The 26,189-nt window shown below is 59.3% G+C and overlaps 1 protein-coding gene across 1 annotated transcript; it reads right to left on the bottom strand.

The window, feature by feature from the left end:
- Positions 1 to 299: 299 nt before the first annotated feature.
- Positions 300 to 26,189, bottom strand: CELSR3 (cadherin EGF LAG seven-pass G-type receptor 3). Its single transcript, XM_057705014.1, has 35 exons — positions 22,454 to 26,189; positions 20,257 to 20,907; positions 19,588 to 19,813; positions 19,241 to 19,356; positions 18,812 to 18,900; positions 18,547 to 18,704; positions 17,831 to 17,994; positions 17,447 to 17,572; positions 17,187 to 17,356; positions 16,559 to 16,744; positions 15,918 to 16,034; positions 15,361 to 15,532; positions 15,075 to 15,216; positions 14,856 to 14,976; positions 14,360 to 14,543; positions 13,960 to 14,061; positions 12,522 to 12,616; positions 12,092 to 12,301; positions 11,656 to 11,851; positions 11,257 to 11,412; positions 10,759 to 10,933; positions 9,995 to 10,162; positions 9,643 to 9,769; positions 9,349 to 9,555; positions 8,982 to 9,156; positions 8,637 to 8,749; positions 8,104 to 8,183; positions 7,443 to 7,566; positions 6,894 to 7,010; positions 6,638 to 6,786; positions 6,248 to 6,363; positions 5,785 to 5,943; positions 5,039 to 5,239; positions 3,354 to 4,242; positions 300 to 2,024 (listed from the first exon to the last, which is right to left on the bottom strand). The coding sequence occupies exons 1-35, from the start codon at positions 26,187 to 26,189 to the stop codon at positions 1,997 to 1,999; spliced, it is 9,945 nt and encodes a 3,314-aa protein (XP_057560997.1). The 3' UTR covers positions 300 to 1,996.

Below are 26,189 nucleotides of genomic sequence, written 5' to 3'. Positions count from 1 at the left end.
TAGGAAGCCATCAAGTTGCTGCCGTGACTGGGGCCTTACTCTCAGCACCTGTGCTCATACTTCACGCCCAACCTCAAGGCGAAGGGACAGAATTCAGGATGAAAGAGATAGGAACCTGGTCCAAATCTCCAATGAAATGAGCTAAAAATAGCCGAATATTCTTTGGGGGGGGGGGGGGCAGTACTCAGATTTCTCCCAAACGTCAGCCTGGCCTGAATCATTCATAGGCACCCTCCTACCCCCACCCCCCAAACAGAAAGAGGCAATAACCATTTTCTATAGAAGTTTATTCCCAAAACAGAGCGCGGCTTCACGGAACAATTTACACAGACAGGAAAAGGAGCCACTGGGCTGGAGGGGGACCCCCAGAGAGGGGCATCTACAGAACCTAGGACATAGCAAGGACAACCCCCTCTCCCCAGAGCAGGCCCCCCAACCCTTCAAGGGCTGGAGTCACTCTGGGTAAGGAGAGCTGGGGTCCTGGCTGGCGGGATTTGGCACCAGTCAGTAAAGTAGAACTTTTAATCTCCTTGGAAACTGCCTCCCAAGAGTATGCATGAAGAAGGTGGGTGTCTGCACGGACCCTCCACAACCCTGCAGGGTCACTCTTCCCAGTGGTAAGAGGATGCCTACTCTTGAGGCCTTCTGTTCAACAGGGGACTCAGGGCTGACCTTTGGCCTGGTAGGGCTAGGGGTTAGAAACCCCTCAAGATGGCCAGGTTCAGGTCCTCACAGGTGGGTCCTCCAAGCCCCTCTCCCATTTTCTCTACCTTTCACTTGTAAACAAAGGGAAAAAAACACTCTCAACTGTAAACAAAGTGTAAAAATTCAAAGTTTTAAAATGTAAACAAAGTTTTAAAATGTTTTAAATCTTAACCTGTAAACAAAGTAATAAAATTTAAAAGTCCCCAGTTCTGGACATCAGACAAAATAATAAAAATGAGAGTTTGTGAACAGAGTCCTAACAGTCATTTTTCCCTTTACAAGGGAATAAAGGAGGGATGGAACTGAGTCACTTCCTGCAGCCTGGGTGCCTAGGGCCAGGGAGGCTCCTGTAAACATGGGAGGCAGTGGCACCTACATTCTGAGTCTTTAATTCCCTAGTTTTTGCTCCCTTTGCTCCCCCTCCTACCCCACCCTTCAGAATAAATTCTAGCAGGGGGCAGTGTCAGGGAATTAAATGGCACCACAGACAACTTTTGTACACAGCAAGGGCAGGGGCTGTGACCCCTCCATCCACCCTCTGCAGGAATGTCTGAATAGAGGCCTGAGCCCCTCCCCACAGGAGAAAGGGAAGCCTTGATCTGTAAACATGACCTCTGCTGCTCCGCCAACGTCCCACAGCATCAGTCCTGGGTCATAAGGCAGTAAGTGGCAGGGACTCCACATAATAAACACACGCATCCACGGGGAGGGGCAGCAGGAGCGAGCTCCTGTGAGGAGGTCAGAGGACCCCTGTTTCCAAGACCAACCTCCAGTCCCAAAAGTTTGGCCTGTGGGACATCCAAGAAAAAGCAAAGACTAATTCTGCACTTTGGGCCCTGACAATATTCAGATCAACCAGGGAATGGGTCAGGGGGGCATTTACCCCTCCTGTCTGAATCCACCCCAGTAAGAAGAAAGAAGAGCACAAATAATTTGCCAGGGACCCAAATGGGCCAAACTCTGCACCTCTTCCCCTTTGTCCCCCTCCCCCTCCCAGCCCAGCCTCAGAACCCTGGGAGACGGAAAAGCTGAAAAATAACATAAGCATATTTCTCTGGTTACAAAGGTACAAAACGTATAAAAGTCCTCCCTTCAGCTCCCTCATTCCGCGCACCTGTTACACACTTGCTCACTTGCTCACAGACGAGCATGGAAAGTCAGCACAGCAGCAACAGGGAGAGCTGGGGGGTACAGGAGGCTGCCATGGGATCAGCCGCCAATTCCTGGAGTCTCTTCTGTTAGCCCAGATCTTCCACTGCCTTCGGCTGGTCCTCATCCGCACGTCTACCCCTCAGGAGTGACCCTCACTTCTGGGAACTCTGCAGAATTGAATGTGGAGATCAAGGGTGGTTGCTGAGAGTCAGGTGCCTTTGGACTCCCCACCAAACCAGACCTGGGCCACCTCCCCCATCACCTTTGCCTCTCAGCCCCTAGCATCCTTATGCCCATTCTGGGGTTGTCAGAGCCCTTCACCCATTCTGAACCCCCAGCCTCACCAGCAAGGCCCCTTGGCTGGCCACCTATGTCTTTTCTCTAAGCATTCAGTAAGCACCTGTGTACAGACTCTGTTAAGCACCTGACAGATTTTGTCTGAAAAATCTCCACATCGCAGAGTTTGCTACCACAGACATATTTTGCAGATGAGGAAACTGAGGCTCAGAGATGTTAAGTGTGAGCCAGAGCCTGAACCCCTGCTCAGTTCTCCCAGCCCTCCCCCAACAGTCACATCCCAAGGCTAGGCTGCAGGAGGACCCAGGTGGTGCTCACAGCTCCCTCTCATCCCCACCCCAGCATCCTTCCAGAGCCCTGGGCACTAGGCCCCCAAAGCTCCTGCCAATCTCTCTTTCCTGTCTTCTCCCCCATCTCTGCTCAGGTTCTGTTGGTCTTCTGCCCCACTCCCAGGCTCTCCTTCCCTCCAAAGCTTTCTCTCACCCTACAGACCTCCACAGAGCCTGACCTAGCTGTTCCTCCTTCTTAAAACTCAACTCTGCTTTTGGCTTCTAAGACCTGGGAATGCCTGGTTCCTCCCCACTCCCTCTCTGACTCCTGTACCCAGCTGCTTCCCAGGTATGTCTGCCATCCCCTACCCTGAGATGCACCAGGTCCCAGCTCAATTCCTGTGTGTCCTACCCTCCAGTGCCCACAGGCAAGAGGAACTTAATATTGGACTGAATGAGTAAGTGAATAAACAATTTATGCTCAAAGTTCTTCAGCCTGGCATATAAGGCAACTATATCCTGGCACTGCTTCTGGCCTCTCCTTATCCCACACTACGCCCTAAGCAAAGCCTCCCAAGCAAAGACTCCTCTCCTCCCTGCCCCTTCCGCATACCAGGCTACCTCCCACTTCTAGGCCTTGGCTCCTGCCCACCCCCCTCCACAAGCTCAAGCCCTTTGGAAGGTACCTCACTCTCCTCCTTAGTCCAGGAGGTGCAGACCCCAGTCACACAGCCAGCAAGTTCCTGCTAGTCACCCCATTTGCTACCAGATTTCTGCCCTCAGCCTGTGGCTCCCCAGCTGTGCTGAGCCTGGGGTAACCCATACTCTCTGTCAAACCCTACCCCATTCTGTGGCAGAATACATGGCAGGGTGCACAGGAGGTTGCCGTAAACTGATGGGGGTGTGAGCAGGTGGCTGGACTCTGCTTACTCTGAGTCTGGTGACAGCTCCGAGATGCTATGGGATGTGGCAGAGCGTGGCGTGGAGGGTCCAAGTGCAGAGGCTGTGGCAGAAGGTGTGGCAGTGGTGTGAGGGCCTGAGGGTGTGCTTGAGGACTGCATGGAGGAGGAGAGAGCTGAGGAGTTGAAGGAAGCGAGGATGGAGGAGAGAATGTCCAACTGCTCTGTGGAGGGGCCGTGGCTAGGGCCACTGGCTGGGTCTTCCCTAACTCTGAGCAGCTGTGGGGGTGGCCCAAGGCCTTCTCGTGAGGGATGCCGGCTAGGCACGTCGTCCAGCCGCTCCCCTGAGTTCGATCTCCTGGACAGAGAGTCCAGGGGCCAGGATGGCAAGAGGGGGTCCTTTGAGAGTTGCCTCTGGGGAGACAGAGGCAGAGGCGGGGGCTGTGGGTCAAGGTCCTGGGCACCATGGGGTGGGGGCAATGTGCTCAACCACTCGCAGGGCGCCCGTAGGTCCAGCGCATCCCGTGACCCAAAGCGGCCAGCCATGGCACCAGGGTAGTCCCTGGGTGGCTGCCTCCGTGGTAGGGTGCTGCCCCGATCCCTGGGCTCCAGGCGACCTGGCACGGCATCCAGGCGTTCCTGGGAACCTGGCCGACTCAGGGGATGCAGAACAGGGGCAGGGGCCTCCTCCAGTCGCTCACGGCTCAGCTGCCGCCGGAGGAGCAGGTCCAGCTGTTCTCGGGAGGAGTAGCGGCTGGCTGGCTGCGAAAGGCTGCCAGTGCCCCCTCCAGCACAGATGCGACCATAGGAGGCAGCTGGCACAGCACGGTGGCCCAAAGTGGCTGCACGGCACCAGGACAATTCAGGGGCACCCCGGGTCTGTGGCACCAGCGGGTACTGTAGTCGGTTCTTCAGGATGCCTGTGGGAGGAACAAACAGGGGACAGTGCATGTGTGTATGAGGGCCAAGAACTCCCTGACTCTAGGGATGCAGCAGCCTCTGGAATCCCTGTGACACAGGGTTGGGGGCAGAAACCCTTTGGGGAGGGGTACAGAGGCGGTTCCTGGGAATCCCCAGAGAAACTGCGGGACAGGGGTAAGAGTGAGGAGGCAGTAATCCCCAGGGTCAGGACAGAGGCAGTCCCCATACGGCAGGGGTAGGGGCAAACCTCCCCCCAAGGTCAGAGGAAGGGCAGCCCCCAGGTCCTGGTAATGCAGGCCAGGGTCAGAGAGGCAGGAATCCCCAAGGTAGGGGCAGGAGCAGTCCCTGGGGTCCCTGTGATGCAGGGGTGAAGGCAGAAACCTCTTGCATTGGGACAGGGATAACCCCTTGGGGCCCCTGTAAAGCAGGATAGGGGGACAGAAACCTTTCAGGTTAGAGCAGAAGTTCTGAGATCTGGGGTGCAGCAGCTCCTATCGTCCCCACAGAGCAAACTGGCATTAGGGGAAGGGGAGGAATCCCCTGGGTTGAGGCAGGAGTGATCCCCGGGGTCTCTGTGGTACAGCCCAGGGTATGCAGGGCAGGCAAGTCTCAGGTCAGGACAGGGCAGTCCCCTGGGACCGTGAAGCAGCATAGAGGAGCAGAAGGCCCCCACATCAGAGCGAGAGAAGCTCTCAGGATCCCTGTGTGGCTATTTGGATGGGTGAAATCCCCTGGCTCAGGGCATGGGCTGTCCCCAGGGTCCTCGAAGCACAGGCCAAAGTCAGGGATCCATACCTTTTCTCTGGCGCTGGGCCCGGCCCAAGGAGGTTTCATCTCCACTGGTCAGGGCCAGGTCTGGCTGGTTGTTGTTGGCTGCGTCCTTGCTGGTGTCCAGTCCCAGGCGCCTTTCAGAACCCCAGGTCTGCAGAGCACAGGGAGCAGCCTCACATTCCCCCAGGGCTGGCCAGTAGGACAAGAGGTCATTGCCATCCACATCTGTGGAGCCAGGGCAAATACCAGGAGTCACCCCAGTGACTCACAACCCCTGTGATCCAGACTCAGTGGCCCCCTAACTCTAATGACTCCTGAAATCTGGGCTTTTCTCCTGGAGCAGAGGTAGGACTAGGAGGGTGTCTCTCAGAGATCAACGGAACCATCCAGGGAGGGCGATACTGATAAGCGCCCCCTACTCTTGACTGGAGGTGGACAGAGCCTCGAGGTGGAGGGAACCTGATGGCTGAGGGGTCAGGAAGATCAGGCTGAACCCCAGCCCTCAGGGAAGAGGAGGGGCTGGAGAGATGACATGTCACCGATAACATCCCTGACCTCGTTCTTCTGTTGCCCGGGCCACTCCTGAGTCTCTAGCCAGCAGAATTCTGCTTGGAGGCTGAATGGGGAGAGGTGTGGGGGGCCCAATAATGACCCCAGGTTCCCAATCAGTCAGTCCCAGGAATCTTCAGGGGATAGCAGGGTTCCTGGGTCACACCAGGTAGAATATGGAATGTCTCTTGGTCACCCATGGGGTCAGAGGGCCCCATCACCTTTGGGGTGGGTAAGGAGCCTCTCGCTCTGAGCTGCCCGGCGGAGTGGACGCTGGAAACGCCCCCGCGTCCGGCCATTGTCCTCACTTTCTGAGGATGGGATGGACAGACTTCTCTCCTCCTCCAGTGACAGGTCACTGTCAGAGTCAGAATCTGCACCTGGAGTTGCAAAGGTCAGGAGGAAGACACAGTAGTGGCCAGGGGAGGTGAGGGACTTGGGAGACTTGAGGGAGGCTATGGCAAGGGGGCTGGGGACCTGGGGAGAGATCTTGGAGTGGAGGTAGGAACAGAAGGGTTGCGACTTGCCAGGAGAACCAGGGCTGGGTGGGTAGGTGCTACCTGGGACCATGCCCTTGCGGGAGCTCACCCCAGTGCAGTCAGCTGCTGCTCCCAATTCGGGACAAAATAAAGGGGAATGGGGGAGAGACCCTCTACCTCCCTCCTCCCTGGCCCAGGCCCCCACCTCCACCAGCATCTCGATGGAACATGGCCACATCCAGGTCAGTGGGGCCAGCGTGAGCCTGGAGGCTGTGGTCAGTGTGGTCGGCAGTCGAGCCATGTCGAACCAGGACATTGTCCCTGGAAATGCAGGAGCACCCCCCCCCCCATCGAAGAGGGATGTGACGGGGTGCTTTGGAGGCAGGGGGTCTGTGAGTACACAGTCAGGTGCATGTGGAGTGGCTCTGAAGGCTCCCCGGGTGTGTGGCAGGAGGCATCTGGGGCAGAGGCAGCACAGAGGCCCATGTGGCCGAGATGGGTGGAGCCACCCCGAGGACCTAGGAATGCCAACCCCTGGTAAAGTGGGGCTGGCCTGAGCTGGGCGCCCCCCTCATGCGGAGGCCGCTCGCCTCACCTGAGGTAGCTGCGGCCCCGCTGGCTGTCCTGGTCCTGGGTCCGGCCGGAGCGGGCGCTGCTCACTGAGGAGACGGTGGAGGCACCAAGGGTGATGCGGATGAGGCCGCTCTCCTCGAAGAGGGCGGTGTTGTTGTAGGCGCCGGGCCCCTGGGGAGGGGTGGGGACAGGAGTGTCAGCCAGCCCTGGAGAAGCCTCAAACCCTGGCTTCCCGGTCCCCCTACCGCCCCGACTCCCTGGCCCTGAGAGTCCCTCACCGTCCCAGGCGCTGGCCTGGCCTCCTCGGGCACTGCCTTCCTGCCCAGACAGGCTGGTGTCCAGGCAGCCCGAGCATCTGCATTCAGGACACAGAAGAGCAGCAGCACCGCCAGGCCCTGTGGGTTAGCAAGGATCAGTGAGGGGATCGTAAAGTTCAGTGAGAGGTCAGAAATGAGGCAGAGGTCAGAGCAGGGCCACGAGGGGGTCGGCTAGAGCTGGTGTAAGTCACTGTGGGTCAGCAAGTGGGGTCAGGCATTGCAGATCAGAGTGAGGCAGAGAAGCCCAAGGTGGGACCCAGTAAGGGAGTCAGGGAAAGTCATCAGAGACAGTGAGAGGTCAGAGTGGCTTGAGTGACCGGGGTCAGTGAAGGTCAGTGTGGATCAGCAAGTGGCCAGGAGCCTCAGCACTGGTGAAGGTCAATCCAGGAGCAGCAGTAGTCTGGTGTCAGTCATCAGGTGGGATTCAGCTCTAGGCCTGGGGTCAAGGTCCCGGGCCCCACCTACTGAAGCCCCAGCTGCTCCAGAGTGAGGGAGGGGCACCAGAGTTACCTGAAGCCCACAGAGTCCAGCATGGAGGTAGTGGAAGGCCAGGATGCTGTGGTTGACCGCCAGGAGGCCAAAGAGCCAGGAGGCACTGACCAGTAGAAGGAGCAGAAAGGAGCTGCGAAGCGTCCTGCCGCGGGAACGTGAAAGGACACAGGACACGTGAGGGTCATGCAAGGCTCACACAGGAGACATGGGAGGACACACAGGGGTCACGAAGAGGACACACAGGGGACACAGAGGGAAAGGAACTCACAGAAACATGGAGGTCTCAAGAGGACACTAGGGGAGTGTGGAGGTCACAGAAACAACCAGGAGAGTACTCACGGAGCCATGAGGGTACATGGGGAAAGCAGACTGGAAGTGGGGGGTGGGGCACGAGGAAAAGCATGGAAGGTAGATGGAAATGCACAGGGCAAAGGGCAAAGTGAGCCACCCAGGACCTGGGAGATTCTGGAGAGACAGCAGGGTGGGGACAGATGTGTGGAGCCAGAGTAAGGCAAGGGCACCAAAGAGGGACCGCAGGCCAGGGCAGGTGTGACTTCATCCCCTGACTCAGAATCTGGAGCCCAGCCTGCACCAGGGATGCTCTAGGAACTCCCCAACCCCACACAGGAGAGGGCCGCCATTCTAAGAATTCCCTACTTCCTCCAGCCAGCCAACTCACAGTGCAGAGGTCGTCTTGGCCTCCCTCTGTCCAGTGGAGCACGATGTACGGGCAGCGAGGAGAAACATGGTCCCATTCATCTGGACCCATGGCCAGACATGTGGAACAGGGGCAGGGCAGAGAGAGACAGAGACAATCAGAGACAGTCAGAGAGACAGGGACGGAGAGACGCTAAGACTCACAGAGAGAGAGGCAGGGCCAGTGAGAAACATACACAGACACACACACACATGCAAAATACACAGATCAGAACCAAAGAGAAACAGAGGAGCTAAGAATCATAGAAAAAGTCACAGGTAGGGAAACAGACTGAAAGATGGTGGTGGAGAGACAGAGGCAGGGAGAGGCAGCCGAGTCTCTGACCCCACACCTCCCACCTCCATGCCACTTGAGCAGGAATGGAGGCCAAGCCCAGGAAGCCTGCAGACTGTCACCTGGCACCCCTCAGCTGATACCACCACACCTGCTGCAGGGTCACCTCCCGACCCCCCAATAAGGGGAGCACAAGGTGGCACTGAGTGGAGGGCACCCACCATGATGACAAGGATGATGGGACCCGCGAAGCTCCAGATGAGGGGCTCATGGATTGAGATCCAGCAGAAGTCAGGGTTCCCGTAGCCCTCAGGATCCAGGCCAACAGCCAGGCCTGTGGGGCAGAAGGGATAGGATGGAGGAGATCTGTTCTAGAGCTGCTGACCCTCTTACGTATGGGGAGAAGCTGGGGTGGGGGCAGAGCAGGCTCCTCCCTGAGCAAATGGCATGGGGAATTGAGGTTGGGGTCATGATCAGGATTTTGGGGCAGGGGCAGGGGTCAGGCCATGTGGTGGATGGAGGTCAGGGGTCACAGGCCTCGATGGGCCAGTGAGCAGGGCCCTCACCCAGCAGCACAGCAGGGACGCCCCAGCCCAGGGCGTGGTAGAAGCGCATGGCGCCGCGGTCCACGTTGCGTGGCTCGACCTGCATACGGTAGAGGTGCAGCCCCTGCACGAGGAGCCACGCAAAGGTGCTGAGGAAGAAGTAGTGCAGGAGGATGGCAACTGCGGTGCACAGCAGCTGAAGGCAGGGTAGAAGGGCATCAGGACCTCTCCTGCCTCATCCCACCTCGAGCCCTAAGCCACCACATCTTACCCCAGCGTCCTGCCCCAACCTGAGCACCCCAGACCTCTGACCCTGAACTCTGGCCCCAGGCCCTCCTGGGCCAGGTGAGGTCATCAGGACACCGGTCCCCTGGCCCTGACCCTGCACCTGGTTTTGGGTCCTGTGGATCCCCAGCAGGAAGAGGAGCTCTGCCACCCCCAGGGCGGCAGCCACGTTGGCATGGATCCCACGCATGTTGGACTTGAGGCTGCGCAGGCTCAGCAAGACAGCCGCGGTCAGCAGCAGCGCAGCCACAGACACTGCTGTGGCCACGTGGGTGAACACAGCCAGCAGCTGCAGGTCGCCCTCCAGCCGCTGTGGGAACAGGGATGATCACTGGGGTACTGGGCACCCCTGCCTTTTGACCCTCCCACTTCCTTGGGATTCTGAACACAGCCCCACCTCACGGGGAGAAGCATCCATGAGGACCCCGAAGGTGCCCGTCCGGCTGCAGCGACACCGTGCGTGGGACCGGTTCCTGTGCACCAGCTCACAGTCCCGTGCTGTCCACGTGCCATGCTGATCCGCCCTGTGGCCACAGGGCAATCAGACCTCCTATCCCCTCTGGGGAGTGCCCCATCACCAGGCAGGGGTTTGTGAGAGGCAGTGGGAGGGGTCAAGGGTGCCTGGAGTTGGGGAGCAGTATTCCTCATGGGTCTGGGTGCACAGGGGCATTGGCGGGGGCCCCAGGGGCAGGCTGGGCCTCCCAGGGGCTACCAGGGGGACCAAGGGTTTCCAGAGTGGAGGTCCTCACGGGCCAGGCGGGTCCCACTGCACACAGATGGCCTTGCTGCGATTCGCTGTCTGTAGCAGGCGGAACTCCAGGCTGATCGGGGACTCTAGGATACCCCTTAGGAAGTTGCGTCCATGGAACACAGCCACACTGACCACCGGGGAGTTCATAACAGGGTTCTGGGGAAGCCTGAGGAGACAGCCCACCTGGGCTTGGACACTGCTCACCTCCCCAGCCTCTGGCTGCCCACCTCACTGTCTCCACATCACTTGCCATGGCCCACCCAGAGTCTGGGATGCCCTAGAGTGGATGCTGTTTCTGAGAACCCCTTTAGCCTCTGCTGGGCTGCTTCTAGACCAGGAGTCCATGGCCTGGTTCTGCAGAATTGCAGTTGAGGGGCTTTGGACCCACTGCCCACACTGGAGTCTGCAGCCCAAGCAGCTAGACTTTGCCTTGCGGTGCCCTCCCTTCCACCCCTGGCTGACCTCCTTCAGTCAGCCTGTCTTTGCCTGTCTCCACCATCCAGTTTGCCTCTCTGTCTGGTTCCTGTATCCTTTATGTGATTGGCCCCAGCTGTGGCTCTGTGCCTATCTACTCATCTGCACAAGTGCCCAGAACACGACTCACACGGAGCCCAGCACGGACAAGGCTCCCAGAGATGTGGGCAGGAGCCTCTCTGTATAACTGTGAACCTGCTCATTTGTCCACCAAAAAGGGGGTGCTAGGCTGGACAGAGGCTTGCAGGAATCCCAGGGTGAGGGGCCTGAGAGTAACTCTACTCGTACCTGGCACCCCGGCGCTCGGCCTGGAACTGGGCAGGGAGCAGCCCCCCTAAGGTGCGGTAAACCAGGAGGATGACAATGGAGATCCCAGGCTCAGGCTCAGGCTCCGGGGGGGCCGGTGCGGGGGCCACACTTGAAGTGGTGGAGTTTTCCATGCTGCTGCCGCTGGTGGACAGAACTGCCAGAGGAGGGAGGGGAAGTCACTGTCAGTGGCCTCTGACCCCAAGCACCCACAAACCCAGCTCTGAACCCAACCCAGCATCAAGCATGCGAATCTCTCCCCTGCAGGTCCAGAACTGAGGTGGGTGCAGGGAACAGGAGCCCACGAAGGACACACGGGCCCCCCCAGGGCTGGCTCCTGAATATCAAGGCCTGGGTGAGGTCATCTGCAGTGAGGGGGAAGGTCTGGCAAGGGGAGAACTGACAGGAGGGCGACATGGTATCTGACTTGGGGGGGCAAGGAAACAGGATCTGGCCCAGGCTTCACCCCAGGGCTCTCACCTTCAGGTGGGGACGGCCGCGGGGCCTGGGAAGGCAGCAGCACATGCGTGTGAGGATCCCAGGCATCCTGGCCCCGGAAAAGGTTGCTGTGGTAACGAGGGTAGCGACGGGTCCCCCGGGTGGGACTGGGGTGCTCCATGAGGTCAATGCTGAGCACTGCCCGGGAGGAAGAGGGGTGAGACCCAGCAACTCCATCCTCCCCGCATCCAGTACGCGAGTTCCACAGCCCATAGCCTCCTTGCTACCAGCACAGAGCCCGTCCCTGCCAAGTGCTGAGGATGGCAGCACAGCGTCCTGCCACTAATGTTGACGTTGAGAGCCCCCAGCCCCTCAGATCTCCAGGTCCTTGCCCTTTCATGGCCCCCTGCCCCACCCCACTCCACCCCACCCTCCACATACTGATGTTGGGTGTCACCAGCCCCACGGGATTCAGGTACGTGAGCTCCATGTTCCTTGCGAGCGTGGCCGCGTACTCCTCCAGATGCTGCACCAGCCCAGCGCTGCCTGGGGAACCCCCGGGAGCCCGCTGCCCCAGTGCTGCCCACAAGTCCCCAGTCTCTGGAGCAAGCAGTGCAGAGCCGGCCCACAGCAGATTCTGAGAAGAGGGAGGTGAAAGTGGGCCCAGCCAGGTGAGGACGAGTGAGGGGACAGGGCATGCCTGAGGGGTCTGCCAGGTGCTCAGAGGGGCCCCAGTAGGTAAGGGCATGGCTCTGGAGGGGACAAGCAGAGAGAGAAAGAGAGTCTGGGGCTTTCACTTCCCTGGGGTCAGGACAGGTCTGAGCAGAAGAGCAGGGGTCCAGGGCCAGGGGATCAGGAGTCCCAGGTGCAGCCCCACCTCATTGAAGTGGGCGTCCTGTGTGGCTGTCAGCCCGAAGCCTTGCTGGTGGCTCTCAAAGGCCAACAGATGAGCCAGCAGGCGGGCAGTGACTCGGACATCTTGGCTGAAGTAGTGGTCAGTGTGGCCGGTCACCTCCCGCAGCCTCTGAGCCAGCCTCTTGGCCTCCACAGTATCCAGGACTGTCTTGTTCAGCTCTAGTCCATCCAGCTGCCAGGACAAAGAGGGGGGTGGTCGCTCTGTTGTCCCTCAGGCCTTTCTCAAAAGCCACACAAGAAGAAGGGTTTGGATTAAAGGGTAACTGGGCAAAGCCCAGGAGGTCAAGGGCAAGGGCATGATGTCTGGGGCCCACCACAGGCCTGGGGAGACTGAGGCCAGGGCCAGAGCAAGAGCTGGTTTTGAGTGCGGGGCAAGGTCTGGGCAATCTCACCAGCAGGCTGAGTTCTCGAAAGGCAGGGGAAGTACAGTTGAAGAGGTCAGGCTCCAGCCAACCCTGGTCCTCATCGCATAGCCGCACGGCAGCACCTGAAGGCAGTTGGCCCCATATCAGATCTGGGGCCTGGACACCTTCACTGAGGAGGTGACCACGGCACCCTCCCCTACCCCAAGGGGAGCTCTGAAGCAGAGACCAGGTAGTAGGCATCCATGGCTGGACCCCTGGATGGAAAAGCCCCAGCCCCCAGCCCAGATGGGCCCCAGGCACTCGTCAGTCAATTCCTGAGGGGTCTGTGGACCATTACGAACCACCGTGACATAAAGAAGAACACAAGGGCAGGGCTGTGTGTGTGCATGTGCACCCAGGCACACGCACAGGCCAGGACAGCTTCACAGACATGCAGCCCAGGGAACAACAGACACACCAACACTCACACCTGTACACAAGAAGATGTGTGGCCCAGGACAAACACACAGATATACAGTGCACCCCCAGGAGAATTCCTGAAAATTTTGTGACCGAAATGAGGTGGGGGTGAAAATTCTCACACAAATTTTAACTGCCCCAGTGGTGACTTTGCTGCCATCTCTCCCTTATCTGTGAGATTAGAATGAGAGTTAAATGAGAATTGACCTGGGCCTTAAGAGAGCTTGTAGCCACCAGCAAGAGGGACCCTGACTTAAACACAGAACCCTCTCCCCAAAAGCCAGACACAGACACGTGCACAGGCACAGAAAGACACACACAAGAGCATGCACACGCAGACGGTCTCTGTCCAGCCACTGTGGAGACCTCAAGCAGCGGCGAGGGTTCTGTGGGGACCTCAGGCAACAGAGACAAGTCTGTGGGGTCCTCAAACAGAGGGCAAGGGTCTTTCATGACCTCAGGCAGTAGGGAGAGGCCTGTAGGAACCTCAGGAGCTGAGAAGGGGTCTACAAGGACCTTAGGAAGTGGTGGGGGAGGGGGCGTCCTCAGGCAGTGGAGAGGGGTCTCTGAGGACTTTAGGCATCAGAGAAGGGCCCCCAGGGTCCTCAGACAGTAGGAAGGGGCCTCCAGGGGCTTCAAGCAGTTGGGAGTAGCTTTTAGAGGCCTCAGGCAGTGGCGAGGGGTCTGCAGGGACTTCAGGCAGCAGGAGGGATCTGCAAAAGCTCTGGCAGTGGGAGGGGGCAGCGCACCTGAGCAAACACGTACCCCTTACCTGCACCCCGCAATCCTGCCCAGAAGCCAAGAGAAACAGATGGAGGCTCAGTGAGGATGCGGGGAGGGACCCAGAGCCCCTAAGAGGCAGTGAGGGGCCCACATCAACCCCTACCCAATCCCCACCTCTTTGTAGGAACAAGGCCAACCAACTCCGGAGCAGAGGTGGCTCTAGCAAGTCAGAGGACAGGCCTGCCCCCACCCTCAGAGATTCACCTGTCCCCCAGGTACTCACCCAGAGCCCCCCGAGGACAGGGAACTGAGGCCAAGACACCAAACTTGGTCTGGGGCCACCACACACCAGATCTCAGGGACTTGGGGCAGGCATCATAGAGCACTAGGGAGGAAGGAGGCCCTGAGCCAGGCAGCCAGGGGCTGGGGCAAGGGACAGCCTCACCCACTGCCCCCACACCCCCACCCCAGGCCCACTGCCTACCACTCGGCCGCTGACCTCACGCGAGCTGGCCCTTCAGATTCTGTGACAGGTCATCAAAATACTTGGGGCAAATGTGGGAGTGCCTGGGTATAAGTGGCCTCCCGGAGCCCCCACCCAAGGAGTCAAGCCTGCCACGGGACTTAGGGGCAGCGTGCCAGAGCCAGCTCTCTATATGTGTAGCCAGGTGGAGCATGCTCACCCCGGCAGCCGCTGGCTGTCACCTCTGCAAAAGGACTGTCACAGCTGTTGCACTGGCGACCAAGGGCTCCTGGGCGACAAGGGCACTGCCCACTGTGGGGGGCACATGAACGCGAGGTGGAGCCCACGGGGTAGCAGTCACATGGGAGGCACGAGTCACTGCCCCGCGGTCGGTAATGGAACTCCTGTTTGAGAATGGGTCAGAGACCTGAGGTCAGAGGTCAGGGTTTAAGGTAGGGGTCTCAGGTCAGGGCTTGGGGAATGAGTGGAATCAAGGGCATAGGGTCAGAGGAGTGCTCACAGGCCAGAAGGAAGACTGGCCTCAAACGAAACATAAGGGAGGGGTTAGATGTCAAGGACAAGAGATGGCAGTTAGGTCACAGGATGGGATAAGAGGTCAGGAGCTGTGTCAGGTGGCAGAAGTCTGTAAGCTGGATAAGAGTCACAAAACATGTTTACAGAAGAGTTAAAAGGTCAGGGGATGGGGACACGCGCACCTTGCAGTGACACTGCCCATTTGTCTTGTTGCAGTTGGGGTCAAAGCCCTTGTGAACGTCGCAGTTGCAGGGGCCACACGTTGGGCTCCCCCACCAGCCCCGTGGGCACTGCTGGTCCATCCTGGGGTGGACAGCCACGTGAGACACCTCCACCACATCTCAGTGACCCTCTCGAGCCCCCACCAGTTCTTTCCATCAACTCAGCCCCCAGCCCCTTACCTGTGCTCACAGTGGTGCCCGAAATAGCCACCTACACAGTCGCAGGTATAGCCGTGGGGGGCCCCTGGGAGGTGCCGGCATGACCCCTGGTTCTGACAGGGATTCAGGAGGCAGGCGTCCACACAGCCCGGGCCATAGTAACCTGCAGGTTGGGTCAGAACATTGGCCACAGAGCATAGGAGGAAGCAGGCACCTGCCCTTCTCAGTCCCTGCCTCCTCCAGGCTCTCCAGATGCCCTAGTCTTCACCACAAGCCCCAGATCACCCTGCCCCCACCCAGGCCCCACCTGGCCGGCAGGTACAGGAAAAGGTCTGCCAGAGGTCTCGACAGTCAGCATGGGGTGGGCAAGGCCCAGATGCACAGGCATTGGTCACGACACAGCCAGGTTCCACGTTCTCTCGGTGGCTCGGGGGAGGCAGGGCCGGGGACCCCGAAGGTGTAGAACCAAGCCATACTCCCTGTGGACACAGCCAGCAAGAGGTGAGACTCACGTCGAACACCTTAGCCCCAAGTTCAGAAGAGCCAGCCACCTGGTCTGATGACCCCTGACATGGACTCTCCCTACAAACCCTAGACCCTAACCCAATAACCCCAGTTCAGTGCTCCCAGGGAACCCCTAGTCATGCTGTCCCTGACACAAGCCTCCAATGACCCTTGATAATCTAAGCTAGATTCTCACCTCCAACAGCACAGAAAGGCTTGACCTGTCTCTGATGACTCTGGGTCACCACTGCCCGTATGCCAACCCCCATGTGAATGCAGCGTTTCAGGTCCCAAGGCACCCCCGATCTCTGACCACTCACCCTAACGCCCCATGTATCATGTTCGCATGCAGAACCTCACCTGGATACAGCCAACCAGACCCCGAGGAGCCTCCTCTTCACTGCTAGGGGGCAGGCCTCCCACATGGAGTCGCTTTACCTTCAGGCCCTGCAGCTCACTCCCCACCGCCAAGGTGTCCTGGGGGAAGGGTACCGTCAGCACTAGGGGTGTGGGGGGAGGACCCAATGGACCTCTGCACCAGCCCAGTGTCAGTTTTGGCCTTATCCTAGCCCTGCACCACCATGCTCTGTCCCTCTGGACCAGGGGATTGGTCTGGGAATGAGATGCTCCCAAGTACAGAGGACCTGTTGGAGTATGGGGGATGGGGGACAGGAAGGTTTCAGTTGAGAGCTGGGCTCAGACTGCCCTCTCTCTCCTAGACCGAGAACAGACCCTAAAATTCTAAGACTTTGATCTGGGAAGATTAGGAGACCACATGAGGTTTCCAGGTGTTTGGCAAAGTGCTATCTGCAGAGGCACCCCAAGACCAGGCCAGAAATCTGTGCGGCCTCCCTGACATGAGGAGGGGGTAGCAGGGGGACCCAGGGCAGAACATCAGACTATGTGCAGTGAAGGGAAGTGAGAGGACTAGAGGTGGGGTCAAATGAAGTGGGTCTGGTTGGAAGGCTGAGAATGGACCACCCCAAGGTTAGAGGTCAGACCTGGAAGAGGCTAAAGTCCAATGAGACCATGAGGACATGGTGGCCCCGTCGGCCACCTGGCTCCTCCTGCAATTCCAGCCGCAGATCGTGCCATCGGCCATCACTGACAGTCACCTGGTCCAGGAGGAGGTGGGCAGCACGGCCCGAGCCCCTGGTCACTGTCACAGACAGCAACCCCCGATCCAGCTGCGGGTAGAGAGGCACAGCGCTGGGGTCAGAGCCCCAAGTTGCGCTGGGGCTGGGAGTGGCAGGAAGTGAGATCAGGGGGCTCAGAGGTCAAGAATATCAGAGGCCAGTACAGCAGGGACAAGGCTATATTTGGCACATAGGGCACTGTGCCCAGGGACACTATGCTGCTGAGAGTGAAGTTAGGGGGCAGAGGTCAGGACCAGGGGTCGTGGATGAGTGCAGGTGGCACAAGAGATCTATGCTGGTACGCTGCACCTGTAGAGGATATGATAGTGGGGAAGAGGGTCAAGGGCCAGGGTCCAGAGCAGGGTCAAGTATGGTCAGTACACCTGGCAGAGAAGTATGCTGGGTGACCAAGAATGAAACCACAGGAATGCTGCTGATGGCATTAGAGATTGAGAGCTGAGGGTCTAGGGAGGCATCAGGAGGACAGACACACCTGACAGAGGAGTATGCTATGTGGCCCAGCCTGGACTTGCATCAGGACCCCCTGCTTCGCCCGTGTTCGAAATGCCAGCCCCAGGTACCATGGCACAGACACAGCCATGTCATTTCCAAAGTCCCAGCTCAGTGTGCCGTTGCCACGAAAATGGTGGGGATGGGCCATAGCTGGTAGGATAAAAGAAGCAGGGTCACAGGCCTCACCTCAAGAACAGAATTTACCCTGCAAGCCCCTCCTGACCCAGGCTTCCCACTCACTAAGCCGACAGTCTTTGCCTCCAAAGCCCACAGGGCAGTCGCAGCTGAAGCCACCCCAGCGCTCTGAGCAGAAGCCACTGTTCTTGCAGGGGCCTGAATCACAAAAGTGCAGCTTGGCCTGGCAGCCTGGAAGAGGAAGGTACATAGAGGGCGTGAGAATATGAGGAGGGACACAAGTGCTTGGCAAAACACAGGGGTACAGAGGGGCTGCAAGTGGCCATGATCTCAGCCCCATGTTCTCTCAGGGGGCGGAACTGGTAGGACTCAGGTCCTAAAGGCTAGGCTGCAACACAGTGCTTGGCAGGAAAGGAGACAAGGAGGAGGTCAGATTTTGAGTCAATTCATATAGCCCTCCACTCTTTTCCTAGATGAGGACAAGCCTACCTGCCATGGTGCCATTGTTTGCGACAAAGGATGCCATGTCCACTTGGCGGCCATCAATATGCAGGTCCCGCATGCAGCCAACAAAGTCCTTGTGGGACACGGGGAAGTTCTCGGGAAGGTTGGGGACACCCCCCAGGAGCAGAGGGCCTGTCAGGTCCAGGGACCTGGGGGTCAGGGGTCCAGGTCATTGGTGGGACTGGGGCCAGGGTAGGTTTGCTCCTGGGTGGGGGGGTGGGGTTGCATAGGAAATGGAGGGAGTAGGACTCAGAGGGTAAGGTGCTTGAGCAGGGAGGGTACGATCTGGCTGAGGAAGGAACTGGGGCCTTAATTCAGTTGTGGGAGTGCAAAGGAGAGTTCATAATGGGCAGATGGTCCAGGGAAAGGTGGAAGAGGCTGGGGTTGAGGATGAGGATGAAAAAGGGAGGCATTTGGGTGGCTGGGAGAGGGGATGGGCTTTCAGGTGGGCTGTGGGGCATTAGAGAGACCAGGGGAGTGGAGACTTTGGGGGAGCAGGTGCCTGGGGACTGTGTGGGAGTGGGGAGTCTGGGATAGAGCACAGGGATGGGGGTTAAGGTAGATGGGATTTCAGCATCCAGGTGGGGAGAGGGAAATCTGGTGGCTTGGGGAAGGATGGGGAGTTTGGTAGGCAGTACTGGAAGGGTTGGGGTGGGCTTTGGCAGGCAGAGGGCTTGGGGATCAGGGGCTGGGGGCCTCACTTCTTGGAGCTTGTTTGCGTGCCAGCAGCCGCGCATGAGTAGTTGCCAATCTCAGCACCAAACTGCAGAGCCACAGCCACATCGCAGTCATCCACGCTCAGCACAGCCACCTTGTCCTTGGAGGGGCCCTGAGCACCCCCCAGGGCATCTGTCCGGGGCTAGAGACCCAGGCACACCACTCAACAGGACCCCCAGGGTGACCCCTGAGGGACAAAACCTGGCATCCCAGCTCCCCCCATACTCCCATGCCAAGGGTGGTGCCCACCTTGTTGTAGTATCTCAGATGCACTGTGTGCCACTGCCCGTCACTCAGGCCCCCTGGAACTGTGGGGCTGACCACTGTGTTGGACTCACCTGTAGGGTGGACGTGTGTGGAGGCTTGTCTGGAGCTGCGAAGTCCCCCCCTTCCCCCAACCAGTCATGCAGGCACAGCTACTCCCAGGGTGACCCTGGATGCATCAGATAACTCCCCCCCGCTGGTGGCCACCCTGGCTGGACCAGAGTGCCTTTGGACAGGTAGGAGAAGCACACACTTCGTGGAGAGATGGGCTTTTCCACAGGGAAAGTGGTCCTCACTGTTGTCTATTGGGCGTGGAGGTGTGTGTTCAGGTGTGCCCGTGGGACTTGCGCCCCCCAGTCATCTCACCAACACATACACCCACTCGCCCCCACACTGGTCCACGAGGGCACCCACCGGTGGAATATGTGAGCCTCACTTGCCCAGCCACGAGCTCCAAGGCCAGGAAGTCATGCTTCTCGTTCAGGCGCCCGTTGTAGAAGAGAAGGCCACTGGGCTGCACCGTGGCGAACCTGGGGGGGGGGGGGGGGGGGCGTCACAAGCGAAAGCCCTCCTCACACCCACCATCCCTGTGATAAGAAGGTTTGAGGGGGCCCACCCAGGCTAGGGTGTGAGAGGAAGCGATGAGAGAGGGAGGGGAGAGGGCGCTGTCCTATGGGACGCCAGGATGGGGCAGTCAGGAATCCGGGTCTTGGAGGTAGTGGGGACCGCGTGCCGGCGCGCAGATGCGGGCGGGCACCTACGAGAGGGACAGCGTGAGGTGGAAGCGCTGCCGCAGGCCGCGGAACATGACGAAAGAACTGGGCGGGAAGGAGCGCGCCGCCACTTCGCAGCGTGGACCCTCGAAGGCGCCGCCCGCCGGGCACTGGCAGCGAAAGCCGCCGTCGGGCCCGTTGGCGCAGGTGCCCCCGTTGCGGCAGACGCCGGGCACGCAGCGTCCAGCCTCCGTGTCTAGCTCGCAGTCTTCGCCTAGGGGTCAAGTCGCGGTCAGAAACGGTGGAGACAGCGCCCTCCAGGGCTCAAGCGGGCCCCGCCCCTCCGAAGGCCACGGGCTGCAGGCGCGCGCCACCACCTCGGAAAAGTCCAGCTCGCTGTGGGCCCGCCCTCATTATGCCTGGCCCCGCCCTCCCTCCCCGCCCAGCCGCGTCACCCCTCCTATGGTCCCGTCCCGTCCACAACCGCGGGCCTCAGGGCCCCGCCCCTGCCCGGGGCCACGCCTCCTTCACCACCTCTGCCGCACCGAGGCCTTTATTTCTTCACCGCCTTAGGCTCCCTCTGTGCTAGGTTCTACCGCTTCTGGACTCTACCGCTTCTGAACTCGACCCCGGTTGGCTCAAGAGTGATGAGCAATCCTCACTTGCACTGTAGGTTCACCCAGCCCTGGCCAGGCCGCAGCCCCGCGCCCCGCTCACCTGTGAAGCGTGGGCGGCATACGCAGGTGTAGCCGCCCTCACGCCGCGCGCACGCGCCGCCATTGCGGCACGGGTTGGAGTAGCAGAGGTCGAGCTCCGTCTCGCAGAAGTCTCCCGTGAAGCCGGGCGGGCAGCGGCAGCGCAGGCCTGCGATGGGCTGGATGGGTCTGAAGAGCGTGGAGGCGGAGGCCAGGAATGGCGCAGAGGAGTCAAAGCGCAGCACAGACACACACTTCATGTAGTTCTCACAGGGCTCGCGCAGGCACACGTTGTCGTCGAAGGGCAACACGTCCAGGAGCGAGCGGGCCGCAAGTGCGGCGCGGCGCACGTACAGCTGCTCCTGCAGCTCCTCGGAGCTGAACCAGGGACCTGCAGAGCCAGACCCGGCCCCGCGTGGAGCCAGCGCCGAGAAGCTCACGTTGAGCACGGTGCCCCCCACGTCTGTGTCATTCTGGATATTGAAGATGAAGACGTCCTCAGCGGGTGTGGCAAGTACTGCGGCCACGCCTTCCAGGAAGTGGCCCAGCAGCGGCGAAAGGAAGCGTTCCTGCCACATGTTCTCAAGGCGCACGGTCAGGCTGTTGGCCAGCAACTCCTCCGTGATGATGACCACGCGCAGCACACACTGCGCCGTCACACTATGTAGCCCATCTGCAGGAGGAAGTGGGGGAACTGGTCAGTCTTGGGGTCAGCGGCTACCCCTCCCTGGGACATAAGAGGGCTGGGGCCAGTGACTACTCAGTCCCCCATCACCTCTATGTTAGCAGGCTGACCCTGCCAGGACACAAGGAGGTCTGAAGCTTGTCATCACCAACTCTCTCAGCATCAAGGTGTCAACAAGTTGCTACTTCCTCTCGCCTCCCTCCAACACAAGAAAGGGACTGAGCCAAGGATTAACCAAACCCCCCCCCAACCCCGGTCCCCCAACAGTGCACATGGGTCAGCAAGTCATTCCTCAAAAAGCACACAAGAATGTCCCTAAGTGATCAGTAACCCACCCTTCCCCAAGTTATCATGGTCAGCAGGCCAATCAGGACAGAAAGAGGAACCAAGGCCACTGACCAACGACTTTCCTTTCCCTCATCCCCCAGCATTACAGAACCAGCAAAACATCCCCTCCAAAAATATCCCTCTAGGTCACCCATCCCCCATCTCTGGTCAGCCAACTGCTTTCCCAGGGCACTAGAAGGATCCTTAGCTCAGTGACCACTCAACTGCGTCCCCCAGAACCCTAGGTCAGCAAGCTCCCTCTCTCCAGGAGGGCCTTGGACCCTGACCTCCTCCTCAGCATCCTTGAATGAGCAAGCTGCCCATCACCCCAGACCTGGGTCCTGTGATTTCAGTGGCCACCCCCAGAAATGAACATGAGGTGCTTATATGCCTTGTCTCCAGACCCTAGTACACATTGGCTGGCCAACAGGGTTGGTTGTCCAGTGAATTGTGGGATGAATGAAGTGCCTTCTTTGGCAGCGCCAGGAGTCCATGCTCCAGAATTGGGAAATAAGCACCCGTAAAGTCTCTCCCAACCCCTTCAGCCTCCAGCATTCAGGACTGCAAGAGCTTCTCCTGCCTGTGCTCTCTTATGAGGGAAACGTTTGTGAAAGCCTGGAGCCATGGCCGCAGAAAAAAGGCAGGTGGACCTCTGGACATTTTCCCAAAGGGCAGGGACATAGCCCCTTCAATAGCAGCCAGGCCAATGTGGGTCAGCTCTCTGCCTGAAGCTGTCAGAGTAAGCTACTGTTCCTGACCACTAAACTATTGGCTTCCCTCTCCTCCACAGATGGGCTGAGGGTCATACTGGACCCAAAGTAACCCTTCATCTGAACAGAGATGTGGCATGAGCTGACTGGCCTATGCTGGCTTTTCCTGGGACCTCCAGAACATTACTCCAGGACCTCTAGCCTTTCAGAGGGAGGGGAGCTATCCCTAGGTTAACAAGCAGACAGTTCTTTACAGTCTTTATGGGGTCTGCTAAAGTCCTAGAATCTTTGGGGTTCTGTGGAGACTGCCCAAGACACTAAGCAGAGACTGTATGACCCTAACCTGTGAGGCAGATCCTGTGGGGTGCAGGAACGCAGAGTCTAAGGGATTCTTGGAAAGCTTGGGAATCCCTCGTTGGTTTGAAGTGCCTTGTGAGGCCCCTGAGGACCTGACAGGCTGAGGTCACTAGCTCACTTAATTAACCCCCACCCCTCACCTGTGACAGTCACCAACATGGAGGCCACCAGTGGGCGGTTGTTGTCTAGCTTGCGGCTGAGTCGAAGCTCCCCACTGGTTTGGTTGACCACCAGCAGCTGCAGCTCATTGCCCCGCTCAAAGGAGTAGAAGAGGTGGTCAGAGACATCAGGATCATAGGCAGGGATGCGCCCAATGATGCCTGAGGGGAAGGTGTCTGAGCGGTTTGATACGTAGTTGTTGAAGAGGATCTGGAAGTTGTTGAGCACAGGGCTGTTGTCATTCTGGTCAACGAGGCGGACGTGCACAGTGGCCCGACTCACCAGAGGGGCTGATGTGGCCTGCACAACAATCACATATTCCTGGCGAGCTTCATAGTCCAGGTCAATGAGTGCTGTCAGCTCTCCAGAGAAGATGTCCATTTGGAACAGCTCAGGGATGTTCCCCTCAACAATCTGGTACATTATATGAGCATTGGGGCCTTCATCAGGGTCCACTGCAGTGATCTGGGCCACCACTGAGCCCACAATGCTGTTCTCCTTCACTCGAACCTCAAACTCCTCAGCTGGGAAGACCGGTGCATTGTCATTAACATCCTGCACTGTTACCTGGATGCTGACTGGAGTCCGGAGTGGGGGCACACCTCGGTCCACGGCATAGGCAGTCAGTTCATACACCGGCACCGCCTCCCGATCCAGCCGCCTCACTGTACGGACAATGCCAGAGGTGGGCTCAATGGTAAAATCTCCGTCCCCATCTTCCCCATTCTGGAACGTGTACTGGACCCGGCCATTGGCATGAGCATCCCGGTCAGTGGCTGAGATCTGCAGGACACTGGTGAAAGGCGGGGCATCCTCAGAGACCAACCCTGTGTAGTGGGAGGCCACAAACTGCGGAGCATTATCATTCACATCATTGACCATCACCTCCACGTAAGTAGTGTCTGCCTTCTGTGGGATGCCATTGTCCCGAGCTGTAATAGCCAGTGTGTAGGTCACCTGGTCCTCATAGTCCAGTGGGGCCTGCAGTGTAATGGCCCCTGAGTCTGCATCAATGCGGAACTGGGGCAGGTTGTCTTCCAGGAGATAAGTGATACGAGCATTCTCACCCACATCATCGTCAGAGGCACTGATGACCACCACGGTGCTACCCACTGGCCGATCCTCATTCACACTCACTGAGTAGTGGGCACTTTGAAAGACAGGCCGGTGAGTGTTGGCATCTGTGATGTTGATGTGTACGTAGCAGTGATCATGAAGGGCACGGTCAGATGCAGTTAGCACCAACTTGAAGTAGCGTTCCTGCTTGTAGTCCAGTGGCAGAGCCAGTGTCACCAGACCTACACCCCCCTGGGTACTGATGGCAAAGCGATTCCGAGTATTGCCTCCTGTGATCTGGTAGGTGATGGCACTGTTGGCATCACGATCTACAGCAGTCACGCTGACCACACTGGTGCCCACAGTTGCGTCCTCATTCAGTCGTAGGTGGTACTCCTTCATCGTGAACTCAGGGCGATTGTCATTAACATCCAGCACAGTCACTGTGACGCTGGCTGAGGCTGAGAGTGGGGGTGAGCCATGGTCTCGGGCCTCCACTCCAAAGAAGTAATGCTCCACAGACTCACGGTCCAGGGGACCACTCACAGAGACCCAGCCAGTGGCACTGTTTATCACAAAGGGTGTATCAGGTGCCACACCAGTTAGGGAATACTCCAATCTGGCATTCTCCCCATGGTCTGCATCCACTGCCTGAATGTGGATGACTGAGTGGCCCAGGGGCGCATTTTCCAGGACAGAGACCTGGAAGGGCGTGCTGACAAAGATAGGAGTATGGTCATTGATGTCCACCACCTGGATGCTGGCCAGGCCGGTGTTGTTGGACAGCGGTGGGCGGCCTGCATCCTGAGCCCGGATGCGCAAGGCATACTCTCGCTCTGCCTCGAAGTCCAGAGGTGCCACCACCTGGATCTCGCCCGTGAGGCTGTCGATGGCAAAGTGGCCGCGGCTGTTGCCACTGATGATGTTGTAGTGCACCAGTCCGTTGGCGTCCTTGTCCTGGTCCGTAGCCGTGACGCGTAGCACCACCGTATGGGGGCGCACATCCTCGCGCACCTGCGCCACGTAGCGTTTCTCGCTAAACTGGGGCGCGTTGTCGTTCTCGTCCAACACGGTTATGTGCACACGCACAGTGGCAGAGCGCGGCCCGGGCTCCTGTCCCTGGTCACTGGCCTCCACCACCAGCTCGTAACTTTCCATGTGCTCGCGGTCCACGCGACCGCTGGTGCTGATGAGCCCAGAGCGCGGATCAATTTCGAAGGTGGCGGCGGCGCGCGCCGCTGGCGGCCCCACAAAGCGGTAACGCAGGTTGGCGTTGGGGGGCGCGTCACCGTCTGTGGCACGCAACTGCAGGATGGGGTAGCCCTCCTCCACGTTCTCGCGAAGTGTCTCCCGGTATTGCGCCTGTTCAAATACCGGCGCGTGGTCATTGCGGTCGGCCACTGTAACGGCCACCATGGTGGTGGCCGAGAGGCGCGGCGAGCCGTGATCCTGCGCCGTCACGCGCAGGTAGTGGCGATCCATGCTCTCGCGGTCCAGAACGGCCTCTGTGCGAATAAGGCCGCTCTGCGGATCGATGCTGAACAGCTCCAGCGAGCGGCTGTTCATGAGCGCAGCCAGCGAGTAGACTAGGCGTCCGGCCTCGCCAGTGTCCGGGTCCTGCGCCACTACGCGCAGCACTGCGGTACCCGCCGCCTCATTCTCGGGCACTAGTGCCTGGTAGTTATACTGCGGAAACTGTGGGTGGCGGTTCGCGGCGCGACGGGGGCGGACCCGGCCCGCTGTGGGTATTCTCCAGGCTCCGGGCCAGGCCGGGCCCCCAGGGGGGCGCGGCCCTGGGCGCTGCGGGAGGAAGCGGCGGCGGAAGAGAACTCGGGAGCGCATGCGCTCGGGCGTTGGCTCGGGAGCTGTCCGAGACTCTCTCAGTGCTGAACCAGACGCGGGAGCTGTCCTCGCCTTGCGAGGTGCTGAATCCAGTCCGGGGCCAGTTCCCACGGCCTCGGGAGGGCGGTCCCGCCCGGGGCCTGTCCTCCTCGCTCGAGATGTCGCGGTTCTCTCGCTCTGACCCCGGCGCCCTGGCGCCCACAATTCCCCGCAGAAGCGCGTGGTTCCCACTTTTTTGGGGGCGCCTCTCCCGGTATTCCTCTGGGAGGACACCGGCTGGGAACCACGGGGCCGAATCAGAAGGTCCGAAGGGAAGGGAGAGCTGTTCTCTGGGCCTGGGACCCCTGGGGACAGACCCTCTGGCGACAGACTATCTCTTCGCAAGGGCCCTGTCCGCCCGCAAGAAGAGACCTCTGGACGCCAGCATAACAGAGAACCTGGTCCTTGTCCTGTCTCCCGCCCGCGGCTGCCAAAAGTCTTGACCTCATATTCCGCTCCCAGCTCCGGCTGCTCAAGGGGCCCTCGACCGCTTTGGTCGCTTTGCCTTCCCCCTCGGAGCCCCAGGAAGACAGGTTTCCTGACTCCCAGGCCAGGCTCTCCATCCTCTCGGACCCCGGGCGGCTCGGGACAAAGAGCTAAGGCTCCGCCACCGATCCGAGCCCCTGGACCCGTAGCAGCAGCTGCCCCCGGGTCCCAACCTTGGCCCCCGCCGCCCCCCAGCTCCTCCCGGCTAAGAGGGAACAAAGAGAGGAAGAGAAGGAGCAGCAGTAGCGGAGTCGTCGGCCCCCCGAGACCCCACCACGGCTGCTGCCTCGCCAT

Source organism: Hippopotamus amphibius, chromosome 13 (assembly GCF_030028045.1).
Source record: "Hippopotamus amphibius kiboko isolate mHipAmp2 chromosome 13, mHipAmp2.hap2, whole genome shotgun sequence".
Classification (NCBI taxonomy): domain Eukaryota; kingdom Metazoa; phylum Chordata; class Mammalia; order Artiodactyla; family Hippopotamidae; genus Hippopotamus; species Hippopotamus amphibius.
This window is presented reverse-complemented; position numbering and strand designations above follow the sequence as displayed.